Genomic DNA, 18692 nt, shown 5'->3' on the forward strand with positions numbered 1-18692 from the left:
TAATCACACTTCTTCCATGTATAGGCACATCCAGACCATCGTTACAAAGCATCTGGCTACCCAGCATACATAAGGGTGTCCTGTAAGTTCCAGGAGGAAGCCAATCATGATGGGTCCCCATCAGAAGTGTATGGGAGGGGGGCAGCTGTGTAGCTGGGTCTTTCCTATACCCCTCTTTTTTCTCCAAGTGGTGTGATCCATGCAAGTATAAAGCAACTGCACAATCTGCAAATAGGGAATTCTCACAGAAAGTGAAAGGGGTGAGGTCTGGCCTGCAGGGAAACCAAGTGATGTATCATGAAAAGTGAGCTGACTATAGACCCTGTCAAGCTGACCTACAGAAACAACCCATGGGTTGCTTTTGAGTCTGGTCAGGGAGCAGGTCTGGATATGGGTAGTGAAAAGGGTTTGGAAACTGCCTTGGGCCAGGAAAGGGTTCCAAACCCAGGCTGTTGCCTATGAAGGTGATGCTCTGGCCTGCTATGGTCCACGGGGTCACTAAGAGTTGGACATGACTAAACAACAACAAGGAAGGTGATGTGGGTTGAAATCAAGGAGACAAGCAGGGCAAGCATGAAAAGACATTTGGAAGAAGGGATCTGGAGAAGCTCAGACCCTTATCACCTGCACCAGTTGACTCCAGCTAAAAGTCTCATCATAAATCCCAAGCCTGTGTGTGTGTGCATGAAATGAACAAGTGAGGTTCTCTGCACTTTGACTCCAGAGTAGCTGGTTTTTCCTACAATGCAAGTGCTTTCTTTTTATGTGGTGTGTTGGCAGTCTGGGTATATTTCCAGGTGAAGGCAGGGGAGAGCCACAGCCTTCATCAACCCATGCAACAAATCCATATGGATTTATATACTATTTATAGCATACGGATTTCCTGGAAATGCCATTGTTTTCAGACCTGAAATCCAGTGGTAAAGTCCAGAAACAAATTCAAACTTCACTTGCTGCTTCTGTGAATTAAGCCTAATATTCTGACCTTGCTTCATGTACTGATGCACAAGTCATGAGTTCCTGTTTTCCTGGTCCTTACAGTATTGCTGTCATCACCCTCAACAGCCGGGGTGAGGAACCTATGCCCCTCCAGATGCTGCCAAGCTACAACTCCCATCATCCCTGCCCATTGGCAATGCTGGCTGCAGCCAATCAGAGTTTGAATCCAACATCTAAAGGGTCACAAGTTCTCTGTCCATGATCAATGGGTAAAAGAGACATGGGGACCAAAAGTGGGTCCAGTGAATGAACTGGGAGCATCTGGTGCTATATAGAGCACAGGTGTGGGGAACCTTGGCCCTCCTGGTGTTGTTCAACCACAACTCCCATCAGCCTCAGCAAACATGGCCAATGGCCAGAGATGACAGAGATGTAGTTCAGCAACATTTGGAAGGCCAAAGGTTATCCATACCTGCTGTGGTGTATTCAAAGCCTACTGGATGTGTGGACCTGAAATGAGACCATCAGGAGCTCAACAGAAACACGTATGAGCTTAAATAAAACAAAGTATTTAAAACTGGAATCCTAAACCCACCCAACTTAGTGGGGCAATTTCTGAGTAAGTAAGCATTGCACAATGAGAGGGCACTGTGTCCGCAATCCTATCCAATTTAGCTGACAGCAGTGGTTGCAAACCATTGCCTTGACTCCCACAATGTCTGCCCCCTCCAGGAGAGTCCCCCCCCCCATTCGCCCCATTCCAAGGCAACATCTTCCTCAGCAAGAGTGAGTCCTATCCAGCAGGCAGGAGGAGGACGAGGTCTCACACGAATTCGTCCTTGGTCAGGTTGACGAGGATGTTCATCTCATCCTCCTGCATCATGCGGAAGACAGCACTGATGTGGTGGTTCTCAAGCACCGAGCGGTCATTGTACAAAATGGCCGTGTCTGACCTGGGGAAGGGAAGAACAACAGTACAGTTCAGAGGCAGCTTTAGCAATGCCAATTCCAATCTCGTTTCACAGGGATTGGGGCAGACATTCGAACACTTCTGATTTTCACCCATGCACCCACGCACATATCAGGTGCCATAGTCCAACACTCTAAGCATTGAACAGGGGCTATAGTTTGACCTGCACAGACTTGCCTGCAGTGGTGGCTGGAGCCAATTGAAGCTGGTAAGGTGGACGCCCAACGGTAAGTGAAGCCAGAACCAATGACAGGCAGAGCCACCATATTCAAGCCCTTCTTCATGTGCCTCCTCCAAGACAGGTCCAGAGGGTGGCAACACAAGAATGGGCCTTTTCTATAGTGGCTCCCCATTTGTGGAATGCTCTCCCCAGGGAAGCTCACCTGGTGCCTTTGCTACAGATCTTTAGGTGCCCGTCAAAAACATTCCACTTCTCTCAGGCCTTTGGCTACCTAAACCATCATGGCCTTTAAAACTGCAGAGGGGGGTTGTTTTTGTTTGCTACTATGCTAGGTCAGGGCCTGGAACATGCTCTACCACTCTGCCATCAAAAGACTCTCTTTCACTTTTCTTTAATTGCTGCCCATTGTACCAATAAGCTTCTCTGTCTCCCTCTTCCTCTCTCTCTCTCTCTCTCTCTCTCTCTCTTTCTCTCTCTCTCTCTCTCTCACACACACACACACACACGAAACAGATCCATATTGCTCACTTGGTTTGGATGTGGAAGCTGTTAGTGGTCCCTGTGTGCTCATAGTCATGGATTGCTGCCGCAAAGACAATGGCCAGGACCTCAATCTCTGTCAGGCAGTGCTGCAAAGGGGGACAGAAACAGGAGATGCCATCAGAACCTGTGGGGAGCCCTCCCTTGCCCAGCAGCAGAGACAGAGGAGGAGAAATACTATTTGCACCAGAGTATTCACCAGGATGGGTCCCCTCTAGCCTCGCATCTCTTTGCCTGGTTGGATATTCTCCTGTGTGGGTGAACAAGTCCAGTTCATACTCATGGATCACCCTCAGAATAGCATAGTGCTCTGGTGGCTTCCTAATGGCCAGGGTAGGGGACCCCTTTCCATCCCAATGTTTCCTTATGGGCAGCCTTCCAGTAGCCTTATGTCAGTGATGGGCAGAGCCAGAGGCACAGGTAGGAGCAGCAACAAACATAACTTTCACTGTTGTACAGTAGTTAATTTCTGCACACACCGCTTTGGGCATCCTTCAGGTTGCATATAGTTTCCTCAGGTTTCCTAGGTCTCCGGTTTCCCACCCCTGCTAAATTACTGATTTGCTGTATTACAAACTTCTGTGGACCACAGCCCATTTCATCAGATGCATGAAGCCTGTGACCTCCATAGAGAAATAGGAAATTGCTTTACATCCAGGCAAACCATTGGTCCCGCTAGCTCAGGACTGTCTATCCTGACTGGCAGCGGCTCTCTTGGATTCCCGATGGGGAATCTCTCCCAACCTTACCTGGGACTGCCACCTGTTGTACCACCCAGCTATGGCCAGGCACTGCTGCACTACAACCCCGATCAGACTTGGACCATGCTGACTGGGGCTGATGGGACTTGGAGTCCAATCGGATCTGGGGTGTCACAGGTTCCTCATTCATCTGATGACGTGGGCTCTGATCCATGAGATCACAATACATTTGTTCGTTATTATGATGCCACTAGACTCTATTGTTGTTTCATTGCCAAGAAACCAACCAGCTACCCCTCTGGAATCTATTGCAGTGCTGATGCAATAAGAGGCAGAAGCAGTCTGAACACACAGCACAAGGTAGGGAAATATGGAAGAAGAGTAGGAACTATGGCTTCTTTTTGACTGACAGAGGTGCTTTCAGCACCTGAAGATAAAGCAGGAAAATCGCCATTGCAATAACTGCAAGTTTTATGGGTTGGATTTCTGCCTGTTGCATGGCTATTAAAGGTACAGAATATCTATTAGAAATAAAACACAGCAACAAACAAGGAAAGAGATTGTGAGGAGAGAAGGGTCTGGCTTAGTGAATCGTTGCCTTCAGAAAGAAACCTCTTTTCCAGCTCCTGCCATTATGTTAAACCAAAAGAGGCCACTAGGAGTCGCTATGTTATTGATATCAATGCTCAGTGCTATTTTCCTAGAAAAGGGGGTGCAGGAATGTTTCCCTTGTTCTCTTATCATGGCAATGGCACCCACCTGAGAGGTGCTGGAACTGAGTTCTGGTGAGTTCCCACTGAAATAAAAGCCCTGTCAATGCTTCATATATAGATTTTCTAGAGATGGACTGTAAAAGAGGGCTTAGGACCATTAATCATGTGGTGGACCCTTCATTTCTGTGATCTAGGACTGCATTACTGGACTTGGCCAAGATGAGAAACACACTTTCTAAGAGCATTAATGACCCATGATTTCCAGTTTGCCTACACCTAGAAGAGCTTTCCAAGATGGCACCATAGAGACTTCTCAGTTAGAGAACCAGCAGACAGAATATCCACATGGTGCCCTCACCACCATGCCCGTGCGAAGCAGGAAGCAGTGCACAGTCTGGGTGACGTCAGCAGCGTGTATCTGGTTGTGATACGGGTTCTTGTATTTCCCATAACCAGCCTCCAGCGCATCAAGGAAGGTCATGAGGTACACTGTGGGGATCTAGAGATAAATGAAAAGGTTAACAATGTAGATCCAGGCAAGCTTTGGGGATAGGAGTAGTCAGTGCTTTTTTTCTAGAAAAAAATGTTTAGGAGTACTCTCATTTTCCTACTCATATTGAAATACTGCCCCTCAATGAGGCCAAACATAGATTCACAAAATGTTTAGGGATATGTGTACCCCTGCGTACCCCCTGGGGGGGGAAAGCACTGGGAGTAGTCAAGGATATAGGACGCTGTCTCATACCTAGGAAGTCCATCTAACTCAGTATGGTAAAAGGTAAAGGACTCCTGGATGGTTAAGTCCAGTCAAAGGCAACTATGGGGTTACGATGCTCATCTCGCTTTCAGGCCGAGGGAGCCGGTGTTTGTCCACAGACAGCTTTCCGGGTCATGTGGCCAGCAGGACTAAACCGCTTCTGGTGCGACAAGACGCCGCGACGAGTGCCAAAGTGAACGGAAACACTGTTTACCTTCCCGCTAATAGTGGTAGCTATTTATCTACTTGCACTAGTGTGCTTTCGAACTGCTAGGTTGGCAGGAGCTGGGATAGAGCAACAGGAGCTCACCGACTGGCAAACCAAAGAGGCTCAGTGGTTTCAACGACAGCGCCACCCACTTCCACTAACTGCCTAGCTCCCACAGGGTCTCTGGCATGGCTTTTTCCCAGTACCTAGATATGCCAGGAATTGAACCTGGGATCTTTTGCATGCAGTGTGGGACCCATCCTTACAAAAAAAGTCACAGGCTGACATCTATGCTCTGATGCAGAACCCTCCAGTCTTCACTTAAGATTCCAGCACACACACACACACAGTGGCAAAGAGACAGTTTATAAGTGGAAGCTCCCAGGGCGGTCATGTTCCTTGTCCGGAATGCACGTGAGTCCTCCACCCGCACTATCCCATCACTAACCTCTTGAAAAACAGAATGTGTCTGAAATAAGAAATGACCCTTATGCCCTATGGCAGCATGAACTTTAAGGGCATCTCTCTGTCCTAAGGGGCTGGGGCGTTCCAGAATGAGGAATGACCTGCTCTTAAAAAGGGGCCCCCTTAACAAAAAGACCACTTCCTTTAAATACAGAACATCCCAGGCTTGGAAGAAGCTTTCTTTTTTGGGCTCTGGAGCTCAGGGTAGCTGCTTGTTTGGTGCCCTGGAGTCTTTATTTTGTAGGAGGGGTATGGAATAGCTTTTTAATAAATCATCATAATAACAACACTGTGATTATACACATGCTATTTCTTACCTTGAAGCGGCTGTTGAGATTGTGGCGGGTGAGCAGTTCAAAGACAATCGTGCGCAAGGCATGGTCCTCACTCACCTTATTCAGCGCAAAGACGTCAAAAAACCAAAGGTCAAGAGTCTACACAAGAAAAGCCAAAAAAGAAATGTAAAAAAGGAGGACTATGTCCTGAGCATAGTGCACTTAACTGGTACAGATGGAGAAAGAATGAGCATCAGAAGAAAGGAAACCTTCCATCTCTCATCTTTGGAGTATGTTGAACAAAAAGTATTTCCACAAAGAGTTCCTTTAAGCCTGTGCAAAAAGCATTTTGTTTTTGCAGTGATGAGCTGTAGCTGGTCCCCTACACATCAACAAGATTGTAGGCCATTAATTCCTGATAAAAAACCACCGCTTTCAGCCCCAGTGTCTCTCTTTTAAAAAGTTACAGCAAAACAAAGGAGGAAAGCTAGGAAAGTTTCCTTGACTCATGCAACTTGATCACAGAAAATGGGTCAGGGTATAAACAATCAGTGCCTTTTTTGGGACAGTATCCATTGGAACAGAGTACCACCAGGACTCCTTCTTTTTGCTGTTCATGGCAGCCATTTTGTGCTGGGACCCACAGCATGAATACCAGCCTTCTAATTTTTTGCCCCCCAGAAAGCAGAGTGAATAACTACTAGCTTGAGAGGTTGGGGCCAGTGCAGAAGCATGACGTCAAGGAAGGAAGCAAACGAAGTTAAGGCTGCAATCATACACACACCTACCTGGGAGTGAGCCCTCTTAAACTCAGTGGGCTTACTTCTGAGTAGACATGGGCAGGATTGGGCAGTAAGTCCAGCATCCCCCTAATAGAGCTGCATTACCTTCAGGCAGTTGATGACAGAGGGAGAATAGTTCGGCCCCACCGCCGTGTAAGTCCGACGGAACATCCTGCAGAGCAGATAACAGCAGGTCAGGCTCCCCATGGCAGATCTGGACTGCATCCCCATAGAGACACCTCCCAAACCCCACTGAGTATCCAGATGAGTGCTGGATAAAATACTGCATCCAAGACCCTCTCTCCTTACATACCAGGCCAGCAGTCCTCAATCCTTCCAAACCCAGGAAATTCAAATGGGACTTGACTTTCAATCTTTGCACCTTATAGATCAGGTTGGGGAGCCCTTTTTTCAGCCCGGGGGCAGGGCTAAAAGTGGGTGGGTCAATGGCTGTACGTGTTGCCTTTCTCTGTCCTCTTTCCAGAGAAAGAAGAGGTGTTCTCACAGCTTAAGGACAGGCTCCAGCCAGGCAAAACAATTGAAGAGGGTGTGAAGCAGGGCTGGTGAAGAGTGTGGTCAAAGGAGAACTGGCGTTGCCTGTGGAGAGTTCCAACAGCCGCATAGAGAAGACTGGAGGGATGCATTTGGTCCACAAGGCCTCACGTTCCCCACCTCGGTTATATGTTATCTTTGCCCTTACTATATCTATCTGGGTCTGCTGCCTTCCACCTCCTCCTCCTGCTTGCTCAACCCAGGTGGAATCTACACACATATAAAAAACACTGTGAAAATACTTTTTAAAAAAACGTTTTGAAAACTATACTGAATTTGTCATAACTCACCATTGCCATCTAGTGTCACATTTGTATATTGCATGATACAACACACTTAAAACATTTTATTTACAGCTGTATAGCTGTATAGCTGAAAATAAAATAGTCCTTCTTACTCCTTTCCTTTCCAAATGATAGCCAGGGCACCCTGATATAGTCACCAACAAGGCACAGTTATGGGGCAGGACCCACTCATTGGGCCAATGTACTAGGCCAATGCATGAAGCAGATGGAGGACCGTCCCCATCTGGAGCAGCTCTGTTCCAACACACACACACACACACACACACACACACAGCACTCCGTCCAGACCTCTCAACAAAGATGCCAGCTTGAACAGCATGCACAATGCTGCGGAACTTGGGCTTCTCCTCGGATCGACGTCCCTTGGCGCGGGTCTGCTGCGTGAAGGTGGAGGCCAGCCAGTCCCGCACCTCAGAGGGAACTGCATCCGACTTGATCTCCTGGAGTTCATCTTCCGTGTCCAAGATCTGCCTGGAACAGGAAAAATGAGCAGTGAGGAGCAGTGAGTGTTTTAGTGAGAAAGGCACTGCAAAGAGAAGCAGAACTGCAGTTAAAACTGAGAGGGATAATGAGGGAGAAGGAGAAAGGAAAGAGGAAGAGAAATAATCTGGAAATTGGCCAAATTCTGGCATATAAAATTCTGACTTTCGTAAAAGCTGTGATTACAAGATTCAGTTTCAGGGATGCTTCACTGGCCAGTTCAACAGGCTGCACTTATTTCCTCCTAAGTTCTCTAAACTGAACAGCTTCCAACAGGCTGTAAAGGTCTGCTATTCCTTATGCAGAAACAAATTGAGGTAAGGAAGAGGATAAAATCAAATTCTCCTGAGCCTCCAGAGACACCCTGAGAATTAGAGATGCTTCGTGTAGCCCAGGAGATTAGCTTGGGGGAGATGGTGAGTCCTGTGGCATAGGTGAGGTTTGGGAACAGGGAAAGGGTTTATAAATGAGCGGGGCCCCAGGATAGTGTGCTCTTTACAGTGGCAATCCCAGAGTCAGTACTAGAGGGGAGTCATAACTTTTCCTGCTCCCAGCATGTACCGGGGTCTACAGGGAACTGCCTCTCCTCATGAGATCTCATCTGACTCAGGGTCAGGTCCCAACACTACTGGACTGTTTCCAACAGCATGCAAAACACCCACCTGAGCTTCTAAAACAGTCTCCCTAGACTTGCAGGCTCTGCACTTTAACCAGTGGCTAGCTCAGTGCTTATTTCTGGGTCCTCTCTGGAAACGGGGTCAGGCAAGACACACGAGCCCCACAGCCTCACCTGGTCTCATCAATGTAGACAGCTTCTAGCAAGGAAGCAGTATATTCCAAGTTCTTCTTCAGCTCCACCAGATTCACCTCTCCCGTCTCCAACTGTTTCACCATGTACCGCAGCCTGGAGGGGGAAATGGAAGCACAGGGAAGGGGGAAATGAGTAAGAGAGAAGCAGAACCTTGCAGGGCTCCCTGGGTCATCCATCAAAGGGCAGCCCACTCCCATCATTACCTTGTGAGGGACTGCTAGGGAGAAATGGAGCCAATGGAATTTACACCAGTGAAATCACTCAGTTGCTGTGATAATGTGGTAGCTGAATTGGGCACATATGTGTCCAAACCCCATTCCACAAAAAAGAAACTGAAAAATGAATTGTGGATCAAAAACAGCCCAATGAGGACTGAGCATGCTCAGTAGGAATGGAATGCTGAATGGCTATTAAGCAGGTGGGGAGAAGAACTCTAGCAGCAGAAGGGATGGAATGGAGTGACTGGAACCCTGAACAGAATAATGCCACACTGGACCACTCTGTTGCAGTGCCTCACTCATATACACAAAAGCCAGTTTCCTGGCTTCTCTCTGTTGGTTGTGCTTCACCCTGATGCAAGATGGCTCCCTATGTTGAGAGCCTGACAATGGAGCTGAAAATGGCATGTTAAGCAATGCACCTTGGGCCATCTGCTCCCTTGATGGGACACATCACTAGTTAATAACAAGCCATCAAGCTCAGCTGGGTGTGTGGTCCATAATGTTTCATTTCCAGTTAATCAGCCCTATTGTTCCGCTTGAAGGACATTAATGTAAAAACATTGAACACTTCAGGAGAACCAAATGAGTAGAGATCATTACAGTGTGATTATCCTTTTAATGAAATGGTAAAAACCACACACACACACACACACACACACACACACAACCCATGTCGTTTCCTGTGGAGCAAAAGTACCTGTTAAGAAAAACACAGGCCTGCCGCCAAAACTAGAAGTTGCATGCTGACCCATAGAATTGTAGAGCTGGAAGGAGCCCAATGATCATCTAGTGCAGGGATGTCCAACTGGTTGGCCATGATCGACAGGTCAATCTCCTTATGCTAGCGATCAGTCGGGGGCTCATTTCCCTCTGTTGGGTAAAAAGAGCATCCAGCCCGGCCCCCTTGCTCTGCCCTTACAACAAATAATTAAATGCATACACACTGTGATATATATATACCTACCATATAGAGAAGCTATTCTAGTCATTGTCATTTATGTTATATTTATTCTTCATAAATTCAGTTAGAGGATTCCACTTGTCTTTAAAATTTACTCTTGTCTATCTTGTCTCAGTCTAATGAATTCTGTAAATTTATACGTCATTTCTACCTTCCAATTTTTTTTTTGCTAACCATTCTTTCACTGTTGGTGGTGACCTACTTTTTTATTTTATTTTCAGTAACTGGAATAGGTGGACTCAAAACAAGAATAATCAATTGGGCCAAGTTAGTGAACAATTAAAGGGATAGGAAACCATAATGGATCAGTTTGATTTGCAGGTTAAGATTATCCATGCATCATTTGCTAGTCTTCATGTGCTTTGGGCTTTATGTGTGTATTTTATCATTTTAATATAAAACAGCCGTGCTTTATCAGCTTAGTTTTCACTGAGTTGGTGAATTAGGCTCTGTGCTGAATTGTGTTGAATCGAAGGTGAGTGCTCACATGGCCGAGAAACAGGTTTACCACCTAAGATGGCTATCTATCTATCTATCTATCTATCTATCTATCTATCTATCTATCATCTATCTATCTATCATCACGTAAAAGTTATACACCATAAACATAAGTTTAACACATGTTTTTTTAAAAGGTTCTTTCGAATATTGAGACCTCCTTCCTTCCCTGCATGAGTTCCAATTCTAAATGTTATTCCTGCATATTTTCTGTAATCTATCTGTTATATAAAAATAGTATCCCAAATCCATGTTACATTACAAGTGCGAATGCATTCCTGCCAATGATTTCAGCTGTTTACAGTGATCTCTCAAATATGTTAGAAAGTTATTCCAGTCTTTTTAAAATACTTGGTCTTCCTGATTCTAAGATGGTAATCCTAACCCCATTTCACTGAGAGCAAGTCCTACTGAATTCAACAGGACTTGCTTCTGAGTAGGCATGGCTAGGACTGCAGCTTAGGTAGAATCATAGAATTAGTTGGAAGTTGGAAGAGACCCCAGGGGTCATCTGGTCCATCCCCTGCAATGCAGGTAAGAAGCAGATCTTGGTCAGTTTGGTACGATGTTTGTTTGTTACTGTTGTTTATTAAAGAATCTAAGGAGCTCAAGGTGGTCTACATGGTTCTCTTCCCCACTTCCTCCTCCCAACAACCCTGTGAGGTGGGTTAGGATGAGACATGGTGACCATACCCAGTGAGCCTCATGTGGCTGAGTGGGGATTTGAACCTTGATCTCCCAGGTCACAGTTCAACACTAACCATTGCACCATACGGCTCTCTTGAGCCACTCTTCTCCTTCAATGCCATGATGGCAAACCACAGGTTAGGATAGCATGGCAAAGAAAAAGGTAGTCTAATTTCTGCCTCTCCAGTATTGAGCTAGACTTGCCATTTGTATCCAGGGTGCCTTTTGCCTTCTGCAGTGGATGTATGCTCTTCCCCCTCTTAAAGAATCACACAACACCTGCACACCTGTTTAAATCATCTCCCACGCAGATGCAGAATTGCTTCAGGCTCCTTCAAGCTGAAGTCTTTCTTTGCGTGTCTTGTACGCCAACTCTCTCCCACTTCCTCTGCAGCAAAGACCTGGCTTGCATTTCACAAACTGGGGACCAGCTGGCCTTTTATTGCTTTCTTGAAAGGGCAGGTTGGTGCCCCGGCTGGCCAAGGGAATAGCAATTGCGCATAAAGAGCCATTTAGCCAATTCCCAGGCTGGCACTCCAAAGCAGAGAGATCTGTGCTGCAGGCTAGGCTGGGACAACAAGTAAGAGTCAAAAGAGAGGGAGATGACAAAGCCATCTGCTTTCTTCTTGCTTCTCAATGGTCTCGTCTTTCCTTGCGGAGGCTAAGGAGTCAGCGCTCTCCTCCTTAACAAAATGCATCCCAGAGGGGGGATTATTTTGCTTTGCACAGGCCTTGCCTCCTTAAAATAAAAATGCCATTGCTGGCTGTTCTCCCACAGGAAAGGATTTACACGACCCACAGATGCCTAGGGAAGGGTTTCCAATGGCAAAGATGCTCAGATATGCTCAGTGGCGCTGCTCAGCACCACCAGTGCAATGCACTGTGCATGGGAGGTGGGGAGTAGGATTCAGGTGCTCCTGGGCATGTGGAGGGGAGTTTGCCTAGGTCCTCTCAGCTATCTGTGCCTCCCCAGCAGTCTCCTCAAGCACAAACAAAGGGGAATGGTTTCAGTGGGATTTCACTCCAGCCGGCTGAGTTCCTACACTAGGAATCTGTTTGCTCTTATGGGCTTTGCTGCGGTGTTCTATTACCATGGCAACGGCCTGAGAGACTCAAGTTACTGAGCAGAGATGGACACATGTAGGGAGGAGGTATCTGTGTGTGTGATGCAGTCTTCCAAAAATGCCCAAGGTTCCTAAAAGCCACCGGGCCAGGAGATTACCCATTACCTAGCACAGTCAATCCTGGAAGTGCTTGTTCTCTACATCAAGCCTCCCTACAGCCCCGTGCCACTACAGAAGGGGTGAGGGAAGGGTGTCTGAGCAAGGGCGCTTCCAGGCTGTCACTACTTTGGGGTTGGATTCAGCTGCCTTCTGGCAAATTCAGCTTGCACAGTTATAGTTGGTCGTGGGGGGGGGGGGTCTTGCACAAGAAGCCCACTTCCCCTTAAGATCAGACTTTATACATTAAGGGGAATGCACTGAGAAGTGTGGGATTGTACTTCTTTGGTGCAGAAGCAGCAGGATTTACCTTCCCAAGGAAGAAATCAGAATGACTGCTCAATGAGCAACTGCCATCACCTGACAACAGCTGCAAGGATGAGTGCCCAATGGATAGGTCTTCTGCACAGGCTTCACTACCATTATAATCCATTTTTGGTCCAGTGCAGTTAACAGCCTTGGCTCTTTGTGGCAAGGAAAGCCAGTATAGCACAGTAGTCAGAATGTCAGACTGGGACTGGGATCCTCACTCAGCTGTGATTCTCACCAGGTGACCCTGAGTAACCTCGCAGCCTATCCTACCTCACAGGGTTGTTGTCAGGATAAAGTAGGCAGAGGGGGGTACAGTGGGAGGAAGGGTATGGTTTTTATATTTAAAAAGAATTAAAAATCCATATTTTTAAGGAAATGAGATAGTATGAATGTCAGCACTTAATGTTTGTAAGGTGGCGATATTTCACCTCCACTGTTGGAGGCAGTGTGCCTCTGAGTAGCAGTTGCTGGGAAGGTTGAGCTCAGCTTCCACTCACTTGCCGGCTTCTCACAGGCATCTGGTTGGTCATTGTAACAACAGAGTCGATGGAACTCCTTTGGCCTGATCTAGCAGGGCTCTTTTTACATTCTTAGAATGCACATTCTTATTGGTCACATTGCCTGGAATATGACTTCCAAGTCTCACACACACGCCTGGAAGAGACTGAGGCTGAAGATGTTAACCTGCCTGGTTTAGGAATCACTCAGTTACTTGGGATTCTGCTGGATTTGGAAGAGCTGCTTGGGATTTCTGAATTGTGTGGAGAACATGCTGTATGTGCAAAAGGTCCCGGGGTTCATTCCTCAGCATCACTAAAGTAGGGCTGGGAAAGACTCCTGCCTGAAGCCCTGGAGAGGCCCTGCTGATCAGGGATAAGGCAATTCTGAACTAGATAGACTAACATTCCAAGTCATTATAAAACAGTTTCATATGCTCCTTTGTCTAGGAGCTTCGAAGACGTTCATGCATACATCAGTGTCACACTGCAGCATTTCAAAGACTTTCTTTCCACTTTGCAGATCCAGATGGCTCTGAGTCAGGGCAACATTGAAGGGGGGGGGAGATGCATTTTCCTGGCCAGCTACAAGGCTGAGAAATGACTGAGGAGCCGCCTAATGCCATTGCAGGGCCTTGAGCGTGTTAACCAGCACCTGGCAATCGGATTAGGGACTGCAAATTCAATTACAGAGCCCAGGCTCATGCATTTGAGCAATTACTGCTGCCTCCGGTCGAGTCACATGAATCCTGGAAGCAAGTCATGCGGAAGAACGTGAAGGGCTGGAAAACCAGTGATACCACTGTGCATGTAGCATCACCCACTGGGAGTGAAGCAGTGCAAGAAGTATAATGACGAGTGAGCATGGCCAATGGTCAGCGATGATGAGGCCAAACACCACCTGGACAGCAGAACATTGGCTGCTCCAGCCTAATGAGTAGCCTTGGGCCAAGGGCCTCTTTCAGCCCAATCTCCCTCACAGGGTTGTTGTAAAGATAAGTCAGGTGGAAGGGAGAACAACGGATGCTGGCCTGAGTTCTCTAGCTAAAAGAGCAGGATGGAGATGGTGATAATTTGGCATAAGTGTCTCTGGGCTGAAGCCATCCCCAAATAGTATGGGATCTCAAAGAGATCTGTTTTGACAAGTCTCCAGCCATGTGGGGAATAATACAGCAGCAAATGTTTTGCTCTGTGAGAACAAAGGGCAGCCCTGAGCTCTGTATAATGAACAGGGTTTTAATTAAGCAAGCTGATAAAACATTAGAAAATAAAGACTGCACCGGAGAAAGGGGGCGATGGCCCATGAATTTCCTGGAGAGTCTTTCCTAACACAAAAGCAGGCAAAAGAGGAAGGCTGCCACGTAGGATTGACAGCAACCATCCAACAACGGCTAATTGCCAATTTTATATAACAAACCAGGGGTAGAGGTGGGGGTTCCTGGAGTTACCACTTTCTGCTATATGTAGGGGGGGACTGCATATGGGAGCTGGCATCTGGCAACATCAGGAGGGCCAAAAGTTTCCCATCCCTCTTGTAAGCCATGGTGCTAGCTCCTGTACATGTTTTAAGGTGCCTCCAGACGTTCAGTATTTTGTGGAAGGGATTGAAGTATATATCCAAGCTTCAGGTTTGTGTATTTAAAGTGGATTAAATAAGGCTGTCCATTGATAAGGCTATCAGGGCTCATCCAGACCTCCTTCCGTGCCATGTTTCTAAGACCAAGCCTGCACTTTAAAGCTCTGTGTCCGAGTGCTTCCTCCCCCATCCACCCCAACCAGCACTTACCTCAAGAAAACCCTCCCTTTACTGCTGAACCAGAGCCAATGGCAATTCATAGAAAACCCCAATTCAGCATTACTGTAAAGAGTAGGTTTTCCTTGGGAAAGTGGTGGGACAAAAGGCAAAAGGCAAAACAAGGCTTGGACACAGACAGGGAAAGCATGCATCTGTGCCCAGAAAGTGTGGGGGCAAAAGGTAAGTGTGGATGAGCCCCCCGTGGCTCTGAGCCTCAATGGCTACGCTCTGCCCCCAAAGTCAGAAGCAGCAATGCTTCCATATCCCAGCTGCTGGAAACTACAGGAGGGGAGAGGCTGCTCTTGCACTCACGTCCTGCTTGCAGGTTTCCCACAGGTATCTGGCTGGCCACTGTGAGAACAGAATGCTGGACTAGATGGTCGGATCCAAGAGGTTATTCATATACCCTTTAAAGGGCTCTTGTGCAACAAAAAGCAACAGCGAAGTGCACTGAAAAGTGTAGGAGGAACAACTGAATAACACCCCACAAGCAAATCAGGATAAATGCTCATCGTGGTATAAAGGTAAAGGGACCCCTGGCCGTTAGGTCCAGTCATGACCAACTCTGGGGTTGCGGCGCTCATCTCGCTTTATTGGCCGAGGGAGATGGCGTACAGCTTCCAGGTCATGTGGCCAGCATGACTAAGCTGCTTCTGGTGAACCAGAGCAGTGCACGGAAACGCCGTTTACCTCCCCACCAGAGCAGTACCTATTTATCTACTTGCACTTTGACATGCTTTTGAACTGCTAGGTTGGCAGGAGCAGGGACCGAGCAACGGGAGCTCACCCCGTCGCGGGGATTCAAACCGCCGACCGTCTGATCGTCAAGTCCTAGGCTCTGTGGTTTAACCCACAGCGCCACCCGCATCCCTCATTGTGGTATAGTTGCCCCTTAAACAAATCAGAACAAATGCTCAATGAAGACCCAACACAGTCTACCTCCATGTAAGCTACATGCAAGCAAATCAGGATGAATGCTCAAAAACAGGTTGCTCGGAGGAGCCCCAGGTTTCAACTTGCACTTCATCTAACACAGCAGCCAGTGCTTCACAGTAAGAACAATAAGTAATAATACTCATTATAATGTGTGGTCCGGCACCAGTTCTATATCCAAGGCACAGCAAAGCTCATGACAACTTGGATTATGGCATCACACATTCTATCAGCCTGCGTTCTATGTGAATAATCATCACCTTGGCTGGGCCGGTGAGGGGGATCGGGCGACGTCACCCAGAGCAGACTTTCCGGTTCCACTGCCTCATGATTGATTCATTGGCCAGAGCATCTCCCTCGCTGGCTGTCAAGCCAGCCTCCCATCCTGAGCAATTTACACAGCAAGGCTGTAATCTGGGCCCACTATCTTTTCAATTAGCCAGGAAAGGTGGAAAGCAAGCTGTGATGCCACTGAAGGATGGGGTGGGGGGACAAGAAACAGAATGGGTGTTTAAAGTGCTTCGGAGCCAACAGCAAGGGCAAAGTCAAGGAGACATTAGTCTGAGATGTGCTGCACTTAGAAGATGCTCTCCCAAAGCGCAGCCCACCCCGTTCCTTCCCATTTCATCCCCTAGGATCAGGAGTGGGCAGGGGATTCTGTTTGAGCATGATCTGTGGCAGAGAGCACATGTTGACAGTGTGTGGAGGCAGAGCCCAAAGGGGGTACATCACCCCCTCTCTCTACCCCCCCTGTCTCTTTCTCTCTGTCTCCCATTTTTTCTTTCTTTTCTACCACTATGAAATTAGGCCAGAGGTAGGGAACCTGTGGCCCTTCAGATGCTGGTGGAATTTCAGCTCCCACCATCCCTGACTACTGATCATGTTGGCTGGGGCTGATGGGAGCTGGAGCCCCACAGTAACTCTGGAAGTCCATAGGTTCCTCATTCTGGCATTTCAGAAAGCAACAAGGAAGTCTGTTGTGGGCTGCAATTCTGCACACATTTACCTGGAGTAAATTTGACCCCATCTGACTCAATGAGGGTTACATGTGGGCAGATATGCATAGGCTTGCACTGTCAGCAAACTCTCAGAAGGCAGAGAGTGAGGTAGGCTGCAATCCTACACCTGCTTACTCAGGAGTAAGTCCCATTGAACTCTGGAAGTTGAAATCGAGAGAGAGAATAACTTGCCTTTGGCCCCCTTGGCCCCATCATAAGCTCATGGCAGAGGTGAGATGCAAATCAGGGACTCCAACTTTTGTAGCTTACTCGAAGGCACTGCTCCATATCTCTTACTGAGATTGCTGGCATTAGCTTTCTTGTGGTCAGGGCCAGACTCCTTCCATGTGTCCATGTAGAATCAGTTATGCAAAAGGATGCAAATGTGTTATGCAAAAGGATGCAAATGTGATGGGCTTGCACAAACAAAACACCTCTTTCAGAATCCAGCTCCTCTTAACAGTGGGGCAGCCTCTTCCATGGAGAGTGTTTTGGAGCCACAGAAGAATTCAATCATTCACCTTATTTTGTTTATTGGGAATAAACAGGAAAAAATCCTTTCCTGGGCTTGAGTCCGACCCTTCGCTGCAAGCTTCTGAGAATTAATTAATTATATATAGATTTTGTATATGAAGTATCAGTCCTTCATTCTGCTTAGAAACACAATCTTATACAAACAGGATTCTAGTGACATTAAAGTGGTACTTAAAGCCATCACCTTAATGGTCCTATAATCATACTAAATTATCATATAAAGCAACTATGCTTTATGGGTATCATTTAAAAAAAAAAGGCATATCCTTGCCCCCCAAAGCTTACCATCTAAAATTTCAAGTGAGGGAGGGTAGTCGACAGAGTCAAGTACAATGGGCAAAGCTACATGTACTAAGGGTTGATTTCTATAACAGGTGAGGATTAATAGCTTTGAAGGATAAAAAGGATTTTCAGGAGGGATTTCAAGGCCAAGAGAATAGGCATTTTGAAGGAGAGCTGCGGGCATCAGAGGGAGCTTAATTAGAGCTGGGGGGTTAGTCTGACTCTTCGCTATTGCTCCTCTCGTGAGTGTGTGAGGGTGTGTGAGTAAGAGGCAGCAACAGAGAATGCACAGAGTGCATTTCCAGAACCAATGGCTCCACGCACACCAGGACTAGAGAGGAGGGGCACACGGGGGTCTTCAGAAGGTGCAGCTGGAAGACAGCCTCCGCTTTCTGAAATCTGCTCTTCTGTGCAGGAGGTGCAGAAGCACCCCCACCCTCTTTTTGAATCTGGCCACCCTAAAGGTATTGGAAGCCCCAGTGTAACACCGTTGTGTTGCAGCTTGTCCACACCTCCCAAAAGAGAAAAGAGTTAATTGCACAAATTAAAGTGCTATTTCCCCTGACTGCACAATTCTTTCACATAGCAAAAGATCAGCAACTTCCACAAGGTGCAAGAAACATTTAGTCAGCCCAATTTCTAATATGCTTCCTCCCCAAGGGCTCTGGGTTGGTATCAACACCTGGAACACCCACTGTCCAAAACCAATTAAAAGGAATAAAGGAAATGCATGTTTACTCAGAGGTAAGTTCAGGGCCAGCCCAAGAGGCTAACCACAAAATGGCACCCCTCTCCAGGAAAGGAGTGAGTGGAGGTCTACACTGGGAACAGAGGGCAGAGAATCAATCAACCTTACATGAACATTGAAGTGGGAATCAAAGGCCATCATAGGAGGAAAATCATACCAGGTGAGTGCAGAGCCCAGAAGAGCAGTGAGCAGCCTCTGTCACTTCCTCCCTAGTGGTGAGAGGAGACCAGCAGCACATCCTCTTTGCCAGGAAGACACTACAGAGGTGGTATTGGGTTGGCCACCAAGGAAATGGCAGATCTGGCCTCTAAGGAGAGTGCTGCAGCT

The 18692-nt window shown here is 47.2% G+C and overlaps 1 protein-coding gene across 2 annotated transcripts in view; it reads right to left on the reverse strand.

Annotated features, from left to right (window-relative positions):
• Window positions 1-18692, reverse strand: part of PDE1B (phosphodiesterase 1B) — a 107612-nt gene that overhangs the window by 9239 nt on the left and 79681 nt on the right. For both annotated transcript variants that reach the window (XM_081898132.1, XM_081898133.1), the window contains 7 exons: window positions 8659-8772; window positions 7677-7859; window positions 6637-6703; window positions 5792-5908; window positions 4403-4543; window positions 2619-2719; window positions 1767-1892 (listed from right to left, as the gene is read on the reverse strand). In XM_081898132.1, coding sequence (XP_081754258.1) covers window positions 1767-1892; window positions 2619-2719; window positions 4403-4543; window positions 5792-5908; window positions 6637-6703; window positions 7677-7859; window positions 8659-8772 — 849 coding nt within the window. The remainder of the gene's footprint in view (window positions 1-1766; window positions 1893-2618; window positions 2720-4402; window positions 4544-5791; window positions 5909-6636; window positions 6704-7676; window positions 7860-8658; window positions 8773-18692) is intronic.

Source organism: Podarcis melisellensis (genome assembly GCF_964234715.1).
Source record: "Podarcis melisellensis genome assembly, chromosome: 2".
Classification (NCBI taxonomy): domain Eukaryota; kingdom Metazoa; phylum Chordata; class Lepidosauria; order Squamata; family Lacertidae; genus Podarcis; species Podarcis melisellensis.